Source organism: Gadus chalcogrammus, chromosome 6 (genome assembly GCF_026213295.1).
Source record: "Gadus chalcogrammus isolate NIFS_2021 chromosome 6, NIFS_Gcha_1.0, whole genome shotgun sequence".
In the NCBI taxonomy this organism is placed as follows: Eukaryota; Metazoa; Chordata; class Actinopteri; order Gadiformes; family Gadidae; genus Gadus; species Gadus chalcogrammus.
Window position 1 is genome coordinate 10,540,126 of NC_079417.1, and position 14,158 is coordinate 10,554,283.

Below are 14,158 nucleotides of genomic sequence, written 5' to 3' on the forward strand. Positions count from 1 at the left end.
CTGTGCACTCCACTATTCAGGGGCGCCGAACACTACCTATATAAACACTGGCAAAGTGGGAGCACTGTATAAAAAGACCTGCAATACCTATAACGGGCTGACACAGTTCGGATAGGCAGAAGCCAGACAATATATTCAATCCATTTCTTGGCCCTGATGCATTTAGTAAATACGTCGGCTGGTTTGGAAGAGGGATGTTGACAGAAAATCAAAAGCAATGTAGCAACAGCATCGCGTAATGGAGACTTAGCTCTACTTTACACCAGTCGTACAAAGACGTACAATTTGAAAACAATCAATCCGCTCGCCATGAGGGCTTGTTATGTTCCCTCCGTAATAAGATGGCACCTTTTCATCCTTTCTATCCAAAAGCCTCTCGGATTGTGTTTGGGAGTGCAAGCGTTTTTCGGCGCGCGCGTGTTGTTGAACTGAATATTTTCACACACAAAAAAGGGGAGAATGGAGAAGGGGGATTTCTCCTTTCATTCATTCACTCTCTTCTCCTTCTGCGGGTCTGTTTTCCTGTTGTTACTCAGGGAGTTGAAAGTAGCGTGAGTGCCGGTGAATCGATGTGTTTCACCAAAGGTTGCACAGCAGGGGTTGAATCTGACGGGAAGGAACACGCGCATGCACACACACGCACACACGCCACAAACACACCACACACACACACACGCACGCACGCACACACACACACACACACACACACACACACACACACACACACACACACACACACACACACACACACACACACACACACACACACACACACACACACACACACACACACACACACACACACACGTGTCCCAGTTCTTACATTGAAAAGAAAATAACTTGCAGATGTACAAAGTGTTTGATTATGGGACACTCTCCTACATTTGTGAAACAGGCTTTGAATCCTTATTTATCCAAATACCAAGAAAAGTACACGCTTCTCATCCCCATGCAAGCGAATCCTCTTCCCTGCTAGTTGAATCATTGAACAACAATGTCTTGCTTCACCTCACATGGCAGACTAACATCTGGAAACTCAAGACACCCATCAGTGGATTCAATGGCTTCCTCAACATGTTTGGTAGAATTAATTGAGCCCCACCCAAGGAGGAAATGTTGTCTTATATATCGGCCCAATCACGGCGTGGTGAAGGTTTCAGCCAACATCCCAAGTCAAGTCCCCTGTCTACACCTCGTACCGTCTTATCAGGCCTGCAAGTCACTTCTTCTCTCGGTTGTAAATGCCCGTTTAATCGTATTTTCCGCACCCTTGACGCCTCGGCTGTTATGACTGCCATTGTCTCGCTTTCTTCTGCATGCATGTGTGAGGCTGGGTCCTTTAATGTGCGGAATAGCTTTGCCTAGGCCCTCCTTAAGGGCACACCGGTCTGTTGTTTCTCAGTCAAAATGCCTCCTTTCCACAAGTTTGACATGCCTTTTTGTTGCTTCGGTAAGCCCTCTCTTAAAATATATATATTTCCTCTTTTGGCCCGGATGTTTTTTTTTTTTTTTTTTATCTCTGTGGTTAAGAGCCTGTTGCCCCCAGGGCCAGATTTAAATGTGTGTGGGTCTTCAAGGATTTCTCTGCAGAAAAGCCGTTTGGATTGCAGCCTCACTACCATACAAGTGCGACCGAATTGTGTCATTTCAGGTTTTCGAGCCATCGCTGGAACCAAAAGGAAAGTCCAAAAGAGAAGGCAAGAAAAAAATGCTAAACAAAAGCTGATGAAAACGGACCAGATTGGATTATGTCAGACTTGGCATGTGCCCCGATATGAGGGAAGTCTTCTTTCTGTCTTATCACACTCTGCCTTACAGCTAAATGAATTTAAAAAAGACAAAAAAAAATGACAGAAGAAGAAGAAGCAAAGCACAGCTCGGCTCTTAGGAAAACAACGGCCAGATGGCAACCGTAAATACTGGCTTCAAACAGTGTGGGCTCCACACTGTTTTATTTTTGCTCCAAAACAGGAAGTAAGATGTGAGGGGGAAATATATAGAAAATATTTAAGAAACCCTGTATGATCAGGTACAATTTATTTTTTATTGTTAAGACTATGCTACCAGTAAACAAAAGTTTTTTGTGCCATAGGTTTATATGAAGCATAGGCAGGTTATTACTGGTTTATGAAGCATGTTATTGCTTCTTAACAATAATTTAGTACTATTCATTACATTGTTTGGATGCCATTACCGGTGATTAGCATTCAAAGTCAAAATGCCTTCCTTGTTTTTTTTTCTCATAGAATAAATACCAGTTTGGTATCATTTCTCTTATTCATGAGGGGCTGCATCACTCTTGACGAGAGGCTATTTTTGTACCATGCAAACAGGTAATCAAGGCTTGTTAAGCACTGAACATAACCCTAATTTTATTATATTCCATAAACCTATTATAAGCACACTGCCAAAAAATAAGGATTTGTAGACTTAAGAACAAGTTGTATTCGTGTGACCCTATTCAGTAACCAGAGAGGGCTAAATCCAAAACCATCATCCCACTGATAAATTAGTGCAGGGCAAATATACATTATACTTGTATTAGTATTATTATACTGTGCTTACTCTGACACTCTAATCATAATATGCAGCTCAATTTTAAATTTGACTTCAGTCCTAAATAGTATTCAGTATTATACTAAATATAGAATTTACCTTTAACCTATTCGTGTCCCTATAGAGAACAACATTATTTGCTCATTAAAACTGAAATTGCTTCAATTGATTAAAAACTCACATATTAGTGATCTTTAAAACCAAATTGACTTGTGTCTAGAATCTAGATACTGTACATTCCATTCTAAGTTATACTTTCTTTGATCCCTGAGAGCATTAACGTGAAACTTTTAAATGGGCCTAAACATTGTTTCAGTTCAACATCTGATCTGAGCTGAGCAGCCTCACTACCTTTTGGCACAAGGTGTGAGCGACATTCTTGTGTCAGCTAGTGACTGGGACAAAATGACCAGAGCTCGATTTCCTAGGTCCACGTAAACACAAGAGATGATAGCACTAGCCTGGAAGAAGGTTGATGGAGGTACTATATTAACTATAAGGAGGGCTGAGAGAGAGCAAGGTGGGGGGGTTGTGGTCATGAGACCGTTGGATCAATGGCGCTTCAAGCGATTTATTAGTCTTTTTTGACATCAGATGTTGTATTCAACATGAAAGATGCAACTATATAATGCTGCAGTTTGTCTGTTAATATCACATCTAAAGTCCGGGCGAAGGCTTTTAGTGCAGTGTTTTGATTGAGCCTTTTGAACTCAACCGCTGCACTTACTCCTGACTCCTACATGTAATCATTGTCGCCTCCAGGACAAGGGGGCCTCGGTGTCCATCAACATCCAGGTCGGCATCCCCCCCCCCACCCGCCCACAATGACGGGTGCAATCACCGACCAGTCCTCTGAACCCCCAAATAAATAAATAATAGATAAACATAGAGCAATTGTAAGAGGAAGAGGGAAGAGGAAATAGTGATAAAAGGATGAGATGGAGTCATCCCAGCTAAAGGTTTTATGTTTTGGTGACCCCCGTGAGCTGGCGTCCGTACTAGTAGCCTGAAGTGCTTGAGCTATGTCAGGGGAGAAGCTTGTTTTGTATCCCACAATAAGCCGTTGCTCTTCTCATTAGCATGGGTCATGCACGGGGCACCCAATCTTCTGCGCTTCCAAAGCCCCGAGATACGAGCATAGACATAGCAGCTCTGTTTTACATACACTATGTGTTTTACTAACTAACCCATGTACTGTATGTGTTAAAATTTGTACGCTCTCCAAAAGGTCAGGTCTGAAAAGAGTGTGCAAGTACGTGTGCATGATGAAAGAGTTTTAGGGTATGATATCTTCCTTCTGAATGTAACAAAGTTAACATCTGGAACATAGCGTATTTGAGTTGACATCCATCTGAAGTATTCCCCAACCCACACACTCCTCAGATCAAAGGCTAAACGCACCTCTGTTTCGGCTTCGACGAAAATCTACGGGCACATTAATCAAGTGCGATTGGTTAGCACTCGCAAACTCAAAGTGGAAAGCTTCGTAATTTAGAAGCTCCTCTAAATGCAGTTGGCCGGGATACATCTCAATGTTTAAAAGTCAAGTGAAGGAAGGAGGTGGTTAGACCTGAAGTTATGTCCTCCAGGGGAACTTTGCAAAGATCCTCCCACAGATTTATGACCACTTACAGCGAGCCGCAGTCGATATTCATAAACATGGCTTCAAACAAAGCCCCCCCCCTCCATCCACCATCCCTGCTTGTAAATAAATATGGATATGGCTCTTTTATAGACAGTGACAATCTAAAATATTACCACCAGCATAATTTTACTGTGCACATTAATATTTTTACAGCACATTGTATTTTACAGCGTTTAATCCTAAACTTTCATGGCTGGCTCCGAGATTTCTCATTTCTTAGAAGAGTCATTATCAGACGGTTGTATAACAGGTACGTGGGACACTTGCCATACGCTCTCCGGCACTTTAACGTCTCACGGTTGAAACGCCAGCAGAATCGATGGCTGGAACGCTGCTGTGCTTTTACTGTCAGCCCCGTTCATTTGTCTAACATCTGATAACATTCAATTGATTTTTGTTTTGTTGGGGTTATGTGGGAGTAGTTGGCTACATTCTTCCTGGGTTATGCAAAAATAGCCTTAAATGGTAATATGGCCAAGTGCTACTCATCGTAAGTTACACCCTGACACGCTGTGTAATAATACCATTCATACCGTTTAATTACCAGTCCATGAGGCATTCTATCCTCACAGTTTGGAATAATGTGCTTATATTTGCCCCAATTTGTAATTATGTATTAAATCTAGCTTGAAGTGTTTAGTTTTTGTAATAAACAAGAAAAGTTAGTTTCTGCCTTATTATGACTGAAATAAATGGTAACATCTGTACGTGCGAACAGCGTGTGCCCGGCGCATGCATGTTTGTCGATTTAGGTGTTTTAAGTGTCGAGAAATGGAAGGGCTTGCACAATAATTACCATGCCGTTCTGTTTTCACATTTGCTAATTGGTGTTATTTATTCAAACGTATGCCTATGCTCACACTTTTACAGTTCCGAACATGTTTAGCCACAAATAGTTGAGTCAATAATGAAAATATTTCACTTCTCCTCGTGTGCGTTTTAATATCCTCCTATCAACCATGCTTATGGGCTTTGACATCTCTACACAGATGGGGTCTGGGGCCCACATTTTTATGGGGTTGTTAACGGTGGCAACAAAACATATCCATAATGATATCCACCACAGGAAGTTGTTTTTTTGACCTACAAACAATTAGCAACAGATTTCCAGACGAAAAGTAACTTCTACGGCACTGACTGCAAGCCCCATCAGCGACCTATCGAGTTATCCCCAATCAGCACTTATCCTGTTCACTCGCTTTACCCTGGCGATTGTACCCCCTCTTGTACGGTAACATCAAAGTCCCTCTACCCGGGAGCTGGAGTTCTTTGACTTCCCGTATTCTCTCCGTGCGTGTGCGTCTTTCTCTCTTCAGTCGACCGTCTTTCGCTGTTCCCCACTCCTGCGCCTCGCCCCGGTGTCGTCGGTTGAAACAGCGACTCTGTGGAAGAATGAAAAGAGGAGCCTTTCTTATCCAGGTGAGCCTGGCGCTGATCCCCCGGCCCTCTGCTCTGGGATCTCCAAGGCGACCCCCCCCCCCCTCCTCCTCCTGGGGACCCCCACCCCTTTGGTTCCACGCACCCAATTGATGCGTCTTACGGGAAATGACACTTTCAGCAGGATTTGCCATTCAAAACCTCAGCAAACCCATGCGTGTACCCTGCTCTCTCTCTCTCTCTCTCTCTCTCTCTCTCTCTCTCTCTCTCTCTCTCTCTCTCTCTCTCTCTCTCTCTCTCTCTCTCTCTCCCCCTCTCTCTATCACCATCTCTCTCTCTCTCTCTCTCTCTCTCTCTCTCTCTCTCTCTCTCTCTCTCTCTCTCTCTCTCTCTCTCTCTCTCTCTCAGGGGGAATGACTTGAAGTGTGGCGTGGCTTCAGAAGCCGATGAGCTCACCGCTCTCAGAGGAGACGCGGATGTATTTCCGATCAGCGGAGAAAAAAAATAAAAAAGTATAGAAAAGCCATTGTTAAACGCAGGGAATGTGAAACAGCATTGTTTTGTTCTGATCAGAGAGCCATCAGGCCCATCCACATCTCTTGCCTAAGGGGGGGAAGGCGCTGGGTGGTGGTGGTTGTGGTGGAGGAGGAAGGCGTGCAGAGGGAAGGTTTGAGAGGTTCTGAAGGAAATCAATAACCACATGCATTTTAACATCAGGGTTGCTTGTCGATCATTGTAGTCAAATTGAAACAACTTGGGAACATGTTAATGGGATATGGCCGGTAGCCCAGCATTGTGCTGGTTTGGTTGTAGGACTCGATGAGGAAAGGCCCGAGATTTTCTTTCCACCCGCTGTTAACTCGTGGGTGGATCACATGCGCTTTCCATCTTTGTGATTATTTGCGATTCATATATACATAGACAGACAGACAGACAGGCCGACAGACACAGCCCGACAGACGGGAGCAGTGATGATATTATTTGCGATGGACGCAGTAAAAAAGATAGAAAAGAAAGATGTGACCAGGAATCTCTCCTTGGAAAGATTTCTTTTTTTCTCTCCATGTTGTCTGCTTTCTCTTTTCAACACCCCCCCCCCCTCCCCTACCCCTCCCCCGCCCCCGCCCAACCTCGCAGGCTTCACAGACCAGCATAAAGGACGAGGGCATGAGTGTGAAAGGAGCACCTTAAGGCTGTGCATTCAGCCCTCCCATTCTCCCCAGCACACCCTCTTGAGCTGCGAAGGCCCCCTTTCTTTGGCCCGCTAGCATGGGAGCCCTGTAATAGGCTCTAATTGATAGGGACGTGTTGGGCTCTTTTTGCACTGAATGACTGAGAGAGAGAGAGAGAGAGAGAGAGAGAGAGAGAGAGAGAGAGAGAGAGAGAGAGAGAGAGAGAGAGAGAGAGAGAGAGAGAGAGAGAGAGAGAGAGAGAGAGAGAGAGAGAGAGAGAGAGAGAGAGAGAGAGAGAGAGAGAGGGGGGGGGGGGGGGGAATTATGGGCAGGGAGGTGTGTGTGTCTGGGGTGTGTCTGGGTGGGGTTGTGTGTGTGTGTGTGTATGGGGGGGGGGGGGTGGGAGGGGGGGGCTGGAGAGGGGTTGGACAGTGCGTAGGCCCCATCCGTAATGAGTCATTAATTTCCAAGCAGTTTTGTGGCGGTTGGCTCATTACCGGGCTGCACAGGAGCAGGAACAAAGCTGGGGAAGGTAGGAGGTGAGCTTAAATAGTTGGGGCTCAACACTCCCCAACAAAAGAGGCAGCAGAACAGTGAATGGCACTTGGAACAGATGCAGTAAAAAAGTGGCAGATGCAAATTGCAGGAGAGCAAGTCTTCCTTCAAGCACTTTTCTCCTTTCACTTTGTCAGGCTGCACCCTGAGAGCCTAATTAGTTAGTTAGGGGTTTCGCGTCTGATAGGGAGGCGTGTGGTGTTATTGTCCCAGAGTGCTTTCATAGAAACGGGGAGAAAACACATATGTTCAACCGTCCCCGGTGGAACATCCTGCCTGTAACATTTTAATTGATTCGATTATTTTATAAGGGTTATATTTCCACCGCGTTACAAATCTGAGATGTAGAAATGCAATGTCAAACACACGTTTCACAATTACCCCCTTCTATTTGTTCAAATGTTTGTCCTCTTCTCTGTGTTCCAGGATGAACGAATACGGTCAGGTCGGCGGTGACTCCAGCGACTGCGTGGTCGTCCCCCGCTTCGTGGATGGTTTGAGCCATGTCTCAAAGGTCGCCTGTGGAGCCAACCACTGCCTGGCTCTGACAGGTACGGTCCCAGAGTACTCTTTAAGGCAACCTGGTCCCACTTACCTTAACTTATGTATACGTGTTTCATACTATTGCAAAACGTTGTGCTACAAATACTAATCATTTAAAGGATTGTCGTTTACGATGAATAAAGGTTATAATTTTTCTTTGGTGGGGGATGTACTGTATGTATAGTATTAAAGTTTTGTATATATTTCTTTGTGGCATAACCGTGTGGTGTAAAAGCTTTAAGGCTAATTTATTCTTAAAATATATATATAGAGAGAGCTGGGCAGCACATCAACTGGACACCACATAAAAAAAAAATCGGAATTAATTAATCACGAGTAACCCTCCTTGAGATCACCTCTTTGGCTAATTTTATGCAAGTATCAAGGCCCTCGAGCCCTCAATCTGGACATCATTTGAAAGAGAATGAGAGAGTGAGAGAGAGAGAGAGAGAGATGGAGAAAGACAGAGAGACAGAGAGATAGCGGCCCTGGCTCCTGATCCATAACAGTCATTGCCTGTTACATACATTTCAGAATTCATTCAGCCTATGAAGATAATCGAGGAAGTCGACAGATTCCCCCTGAAGCCCAATGGATTTATGATAGCACTGTCAAGAAAATGAGACGAAATGACACAGTAGCTGACTTTAGCTGAAAATAATGTGATAGGCCGCACAGTGGTACGGCAGCAGCAGCTGTCGTTGCTGGTAATAGGCTATAAAGAAGCCTGATAGCAATACCTGTCAGTTCTTAATGGCTGACTTCACTGAAGAGCTTTTGTGGCCTTTAACATGAAGATAATAGAAGATACAACAAATTGTACAGCTTTTGCGTTGCATCCATAATTTATCTCCGGAGGCCTGGATGCAGTCGCACAACAAGGACAATGCCGTCCCGCCGGATGGAGCCACCGGGGAGGCTGATCACCTTCACCACGTCACATGTCTCGTGCTTTTTTACTGTTCACATAGAGTGGAGGAAACCCCCATCTTAAATGTGCTCTCAATGCTTTATCTTTTCAAAAATACAATGAAGCTTTAGACCTAATCTTTCAACAGAGAGTATCCCGAGTTCATGCTAAAACTTGCAATGCTTTAATTTTTTTTCTTGATTTCGTGTAATGTCGTCATTCAGGTGAAGGTGTATTGTTCCAGTGGGGCTTCGGGAGCGCGTGTGGGAACTTCTCCGGGAACATCCTGCGGCCGGAGGAAGTGATGTCGTCGCCCTCCCCGGTGAGGGCCATGGCTGCCGGATCCTCCCACTGCTTGCTGCTCACTGGTAGGACGAACCGCGGCTCTCTCTTTCCCGTTGGTGAATGTCATGCATCGTTTATTCCCCGTACCGCTGCAGGACTGCATGCGCAGTACACATACTAATATGGTACACACTAATAAACCAGTTTCTACACTCGTACTACGTATGCGTGTGAAGACTTTCACGTATAGCGCGGTGTGCTCCGTGACCTTAATGAACTCTCCAGTGGGTGTAAATATTCAGTGTCTCGTGTGACTAGCACTCAAACCCCCTCCCTTCTCCCACACCACCAGCGACGCCGTAAAAAACACTCACACACGCACGGACACACACACACTCGCACACGTGCGCACACACACACACACACACACACACACACGTACACAAGGCAGGATGACGTGGTAGTCTGAGTGCGTTTGGTGCCCGTCGGTTCCCCATCCCTCATGGCCCTCCCAGGCCCATTGAGGCTGCGTAAACACAGGCTGGAGGCCACGTCTGCTCTTTCACCTTAACCGTGGAGAACTTCAAAGTGGCTTCTCCACGCGCGGCAGATGAATGCGCCCCTGTCTTCCCTGGCTGATGTATGACACCCCAGTCGCGGTCCTGCTCTCGACCGGTGTGTGTGTGTGTGTGTGTGTGTGTGTGTGTGTGTGTGTGTGTGTGTGTGTGTGTGTGTGTGTGTGTGTGTGTGTGTGTGTGTGTGTGTGTGTGTGTGTGTGTGTGTCTGTGTGAGGTTAGGACCGAGCCCCCCCCCCCCCTCAGCCCCCATCATTGAGCCGGTCGGGGAGAGCAGGGGAGAAGACAACCATTTGTTAGCTTAGCAGTGTCGGCGAAAACCGCGCCTTCAATCCTGAAGGGACGAGAGCATTAATCCTTTTAAAAACAACACGTTGTTACGCGCCACTTTTCCTGTGTTGCTAATTCCGTCCATTATTAACCCTATTAAAAAGTGTAATACAATTTAAGTAGAGTGCTAAAAGTGGATCATTTGTTGCTCCGTTCCTTCAGAATTAATTCTCACTTTATGATCTAAATGATTTAACGGAAGGAGTTGCGCCGCTAAATGAGGTTCTTAAACAGGCATGCATACATTTACACACATTAATACCAGCCTTTACGAGCAGCCGCGGAGATGTTTCTGTCAAAGTGGACACACACACCCAATCACGCACGCTAATGCACCCCTACACACACACACACACGGGAACACACACAGTATGTAGTATTTGCTCTTCTAAGTCCTGTAATGTCCCTGGTTTGATCCCCAGCTCCATTCTGTCATGAGGGAACGGAAATATCCATCTCCAATCAGACTTTAATGAATAGCCTGATGAGTGTCGTGCTGAACTGAATTACCAGAAAGATGTAGGAAGTGTGTGGGTCCATGTGTGTGTGTCTGTGTGTGTGTGGGGGGGCATGTATCGATGTGTGTTTATGTGTGTATCCGTGTGTGAGTGCATGTGTGTATCCGTGTGTGTGGGGGCATGTATCAATGTGTGTTTATGTGTGAGTGCATGTGTGTATCTGTGTGTGTGTGTGTGTGTGTGTGTCTGTCTGTGGCTGTGTGTGTCTGTGTGTGTGTATCCGTGTGTGAGTGTGTGTGTGTGTGTGTGTGTGTGTGTGAGAGTGTATGTGTGTGTGTGTGCGTAGGGAGTGTAATGTGTGGTGCATCACTACCAAAGGACAGATGCAGAAACACATTCGGTCCAAGTTTAAAGAAGGCCACGAGGGCAGCGTGTCTAAGTAGGTCTCCGCCCGGACGTCTCACAAGGCGGGTCAAACCGCAGGGGCGGGAAATAATCGGTAAACGCAGAGAGATGTTACGGAGAGCGAGGCATGCATGGAAAAGGAGAGGAAAATACAAAAAAAGGGAGAGAGTGGTGGAAAATGATAGAAATAGATTGAAGAAGTGGAGAGAAATGAAGAGAGTGGATGGGTGGGGAGGGGTGGTGGGGTGGGTTATGAGAGACAGCTTGCCTGGGCCGAAGCATATTGAGGGCAGCAGGTGGAAGAGTGGCACAGTTAATTAAAATGCCTCCCTTAATGTCTCAGCCCGTCACTCCAGGGAGGGGGGAGATGAGGAGCGAGATGAAGAGAGAGAGAGAGAGAGAGAGAGAGAGAGAGAGAGAGAGAGAGAGAGAGAGAGATGAAGAGAGAGAGAGAGAGAGATGAAGAGAGAGAGAGAGAGAGAGAGAGAGAGAGAGAGAGAGAGAGAGAGAGAGAGAGAGAGAGAGAGAGAGAGAGAGAGAGAGAGAGAGAGAGAGAGTGCCTTGCCAGCCTTGTTCTGGGCTGCACCCAACAAGCCAGTCATACAGCCAACTCACCATCTAGCCAACCCACCAGGCCACATGTCAGACAAGACCTGACACTTTGCCCTTCACCCCCTTCATCATCTGCAACGCGACGCACACACACACACACACACACACACACACACACACACACACACACACACACACACACACACACACACACACACACACACACACACACACACACACACACACACACACACACTCCCTCTCTCTCACTCCCCCACACATACGTGTCAAACCATGTCCTACTCCACTAAAGATGAAGAGCATCCATTGCAGACAACTAGTCGTGCCGTGCTCCGAGTGTGGCTTTGATATTTTCGATGCTCGGTTCATACACAGGCCTTAGTCAGGGTGTTTTTTGTGAATGTGTAATTAGGACAAACTACTCCATTGACTTAATTGATTCCATCTTGCCCTGGTTTAGTTCATCAAGTCAACTTGTAATGCCCTATGGGGGGACAACAACGGCGGCATCGGGAGATCCATTAATAGCCATGGATCCATTCTCTTTCGCTGAGCGATAAAGGCCTCGTGTTATCTGAGGAGGAGCTCGACGAGGTTATGGATGTTCAATCCCGCTCACGCACTCAGGATTCCTTGCTCCCACCAAGAGCCGAAACAGCCCAGTCTACCACGGCAGCACTGTTTTAACATACCCTGCGAGAGCCCGGGAGATCACTGGAAGCTCCCGCGCGGCACTCAGTAATACACTAGCACTGCACAAATCGATGCTTACGCAGGGGGAAAGAAAAGGAATGACAGAGCACGGGGTGCTGGCTCCATAAATCGCAGGAGGAAGTCGGGACAAAGGGGGATGGAGGAAAACAACGACGGGCGTGTTGTTAGCGCCGGCTGGAGGGGCAGGGTGGAGGGGGAGGGTGGAGTGGAGGGTGGAGCGGGAGGGTGGAGGGTCCTGGTGGAGGAGCAGGGTGGAGGTGGAGGGTGGAGCTGGAGGGGCAGCAGGGTTGGGGTGGAGGGTGGAGGGGAAGGTTGGAGGGGCAGGGTGGAGGTGGAGGGGCAGGGTGGGGGTGGAGGGGAAGGGTGGGGGTGGAGGTGGAGGGGCAGGGTGGGGGTGGAGGGGCAGGGTTGGGGTGGGGTGGAGGGTGGAGGGGAAGGGTGGGGGTGGAGGTGGAGGGGAAGGGTGGGGGTGGAGGGGAAGGGTGGAGGGGCAGGGTGGGGGTTCAGGGTCCGGGGGTACAGGGTCCGGGGAGCTGTAACGGCGTGTTGTTTGGATAATGTTTTATCAGAACACCCTTCGCTTTAACACCCCTCCGATTGCTTTGTCAATAGCCAAGCGGGGCGGCGTGGCCAGCCAGAGAATCGGAGATTGTCAGGCTGAGTGACAGGCCGGAGATGGCAGATAATTCAAAGAAATTGGAGGTGTGAAATCTTTAAGGGCCACTTCTTAACACGGCAAATGCCAGGGTATCTTTCCATCAGCCGCCGCTCTCACAAGCCCGGGCATTGTTAATGGTGGCCTGTCTGTCCATCAAGACCGCTTCTGGAGGGATTTAGCTCTGTTTGTGCCTTATCTCTCTGCCTGCCTCCTGCTAACCTCTAGGGGGCAACGGCCTTAAGCACCGTGTGTGTGTGTGTGTGTGTGTGTGTGTGTGTGTGTGTGTGTGTGTGTGTGTGTGCGTGTGCGTGCGCGCGCGTGCGTGTGTGTGAGTGTGTGTGTGTGCGCGCGCGCGCGCGTGTGTGTGTGCGTGTTTGTGTGTGTGTGGGAACGTTTGATGCATATTATGCTTGGCTGTGTGTGTTTACACATCATTGGGTTTCTGTAAACGGTCAGAAAGGGGACGATTCATTACTGTACAATGGTACAAAAATGGATTTTGTATTATTTTCTAGACATCAAATGTACGAAATAATAGCAATAAATAGTATGTTAAGGGTTTATATGGGAGGTTGAATTAAAAAATACTAAACAAAAGACATGCTTTACTGATACCCTTGTATTTTGAATGACAGTGACTTTGCCAAAGCCAAATAAAGTCTTTCCTAAAATTGAGGCAAAAGGAGGCGAGAGAATCAATGTCTTCTATGAATACATGTTTCATTAGGAAGTTGCGATCTGGGACGTTCGACTTCCCAAAATTAACCCTAAATTAATTTGAAATAAAACTTAATTATTAGTTTGATAATGAGGTTTATGATTAAGAAGTTAATAAAAGAAAGGGGTTATTTCAACATGCTGGAAAAATATGGAAAAGGTGGAAAGCAGGGGGTTCCTAGATGATCATTGTTGAAAGGACATTTGAACAGCATCTAAGTATTAAACATCCATCAAAGGTTCTCTGTGTGCATCAGTTTAATAGTAAAATGTATTTATAATGCAGACAATGACCAGGCACCTATATCTGTGTTACATCTTTGTTTTTAAATGTGTTGTACATGTAAAAGTCTTGAAAATGATTCAATATGGTGAAAGAAAATATACAAACACACACAAACACAAGTATCCACACAAATATTGTGTATTTGTGTCTGTTATATAATAAACGTACAAATACGTAATTCCATCCAAATGAAAGTGGCTACGGAGTAGTGCGTAGGTAATGATAGACAGAGAGAATAGTGAAAACATCAGAATAAGGGGTTAACGAGCTTCCCCTTTATTAAGGGGTCAACAGGGGGTCAGCTGATATTTTACACATCGTCCCGTCCCCAAAATACTCAATTTTGTTAGTCCTCGCTTTTGTTTATGCCGTAAATTAAATGAAAACAGACAAAACGGG

The 14,158-nt window shown here is 46.3% G+C and overlaps 1 protein-coding gene across 1 annotated transcript in view; it reads left to right on the forward strand.

The window, feature by feature from the left end:
• Positions 1-12,763, forward strand: part of LOC130384297 (probable E3 ubiquitin-protein ligase HERC3) — a 75,880-nt gene extending 63,117 nt beyond the window's left edge. Inside the window, exons 4-6 of the mRNA XM_056592420.1 lie at positions 7,732-7,856; positions 8,983-9,126; positions 12,711-12,763. Of these exons, the coding sequence (XP_056448395.1) occupies positions 7,732-7,856; positions 8,983-9,126; positions 12,711-12,763 (322 nt within the window). The remainder of the gene's footprint in view (positions 1-7,731; positions 7,857-8,982; positions 9,127-12,710) is intronic.
• The last annotated feature ends 1,395 nt before the right edge of the window (positions 12,764-14,158 follow it).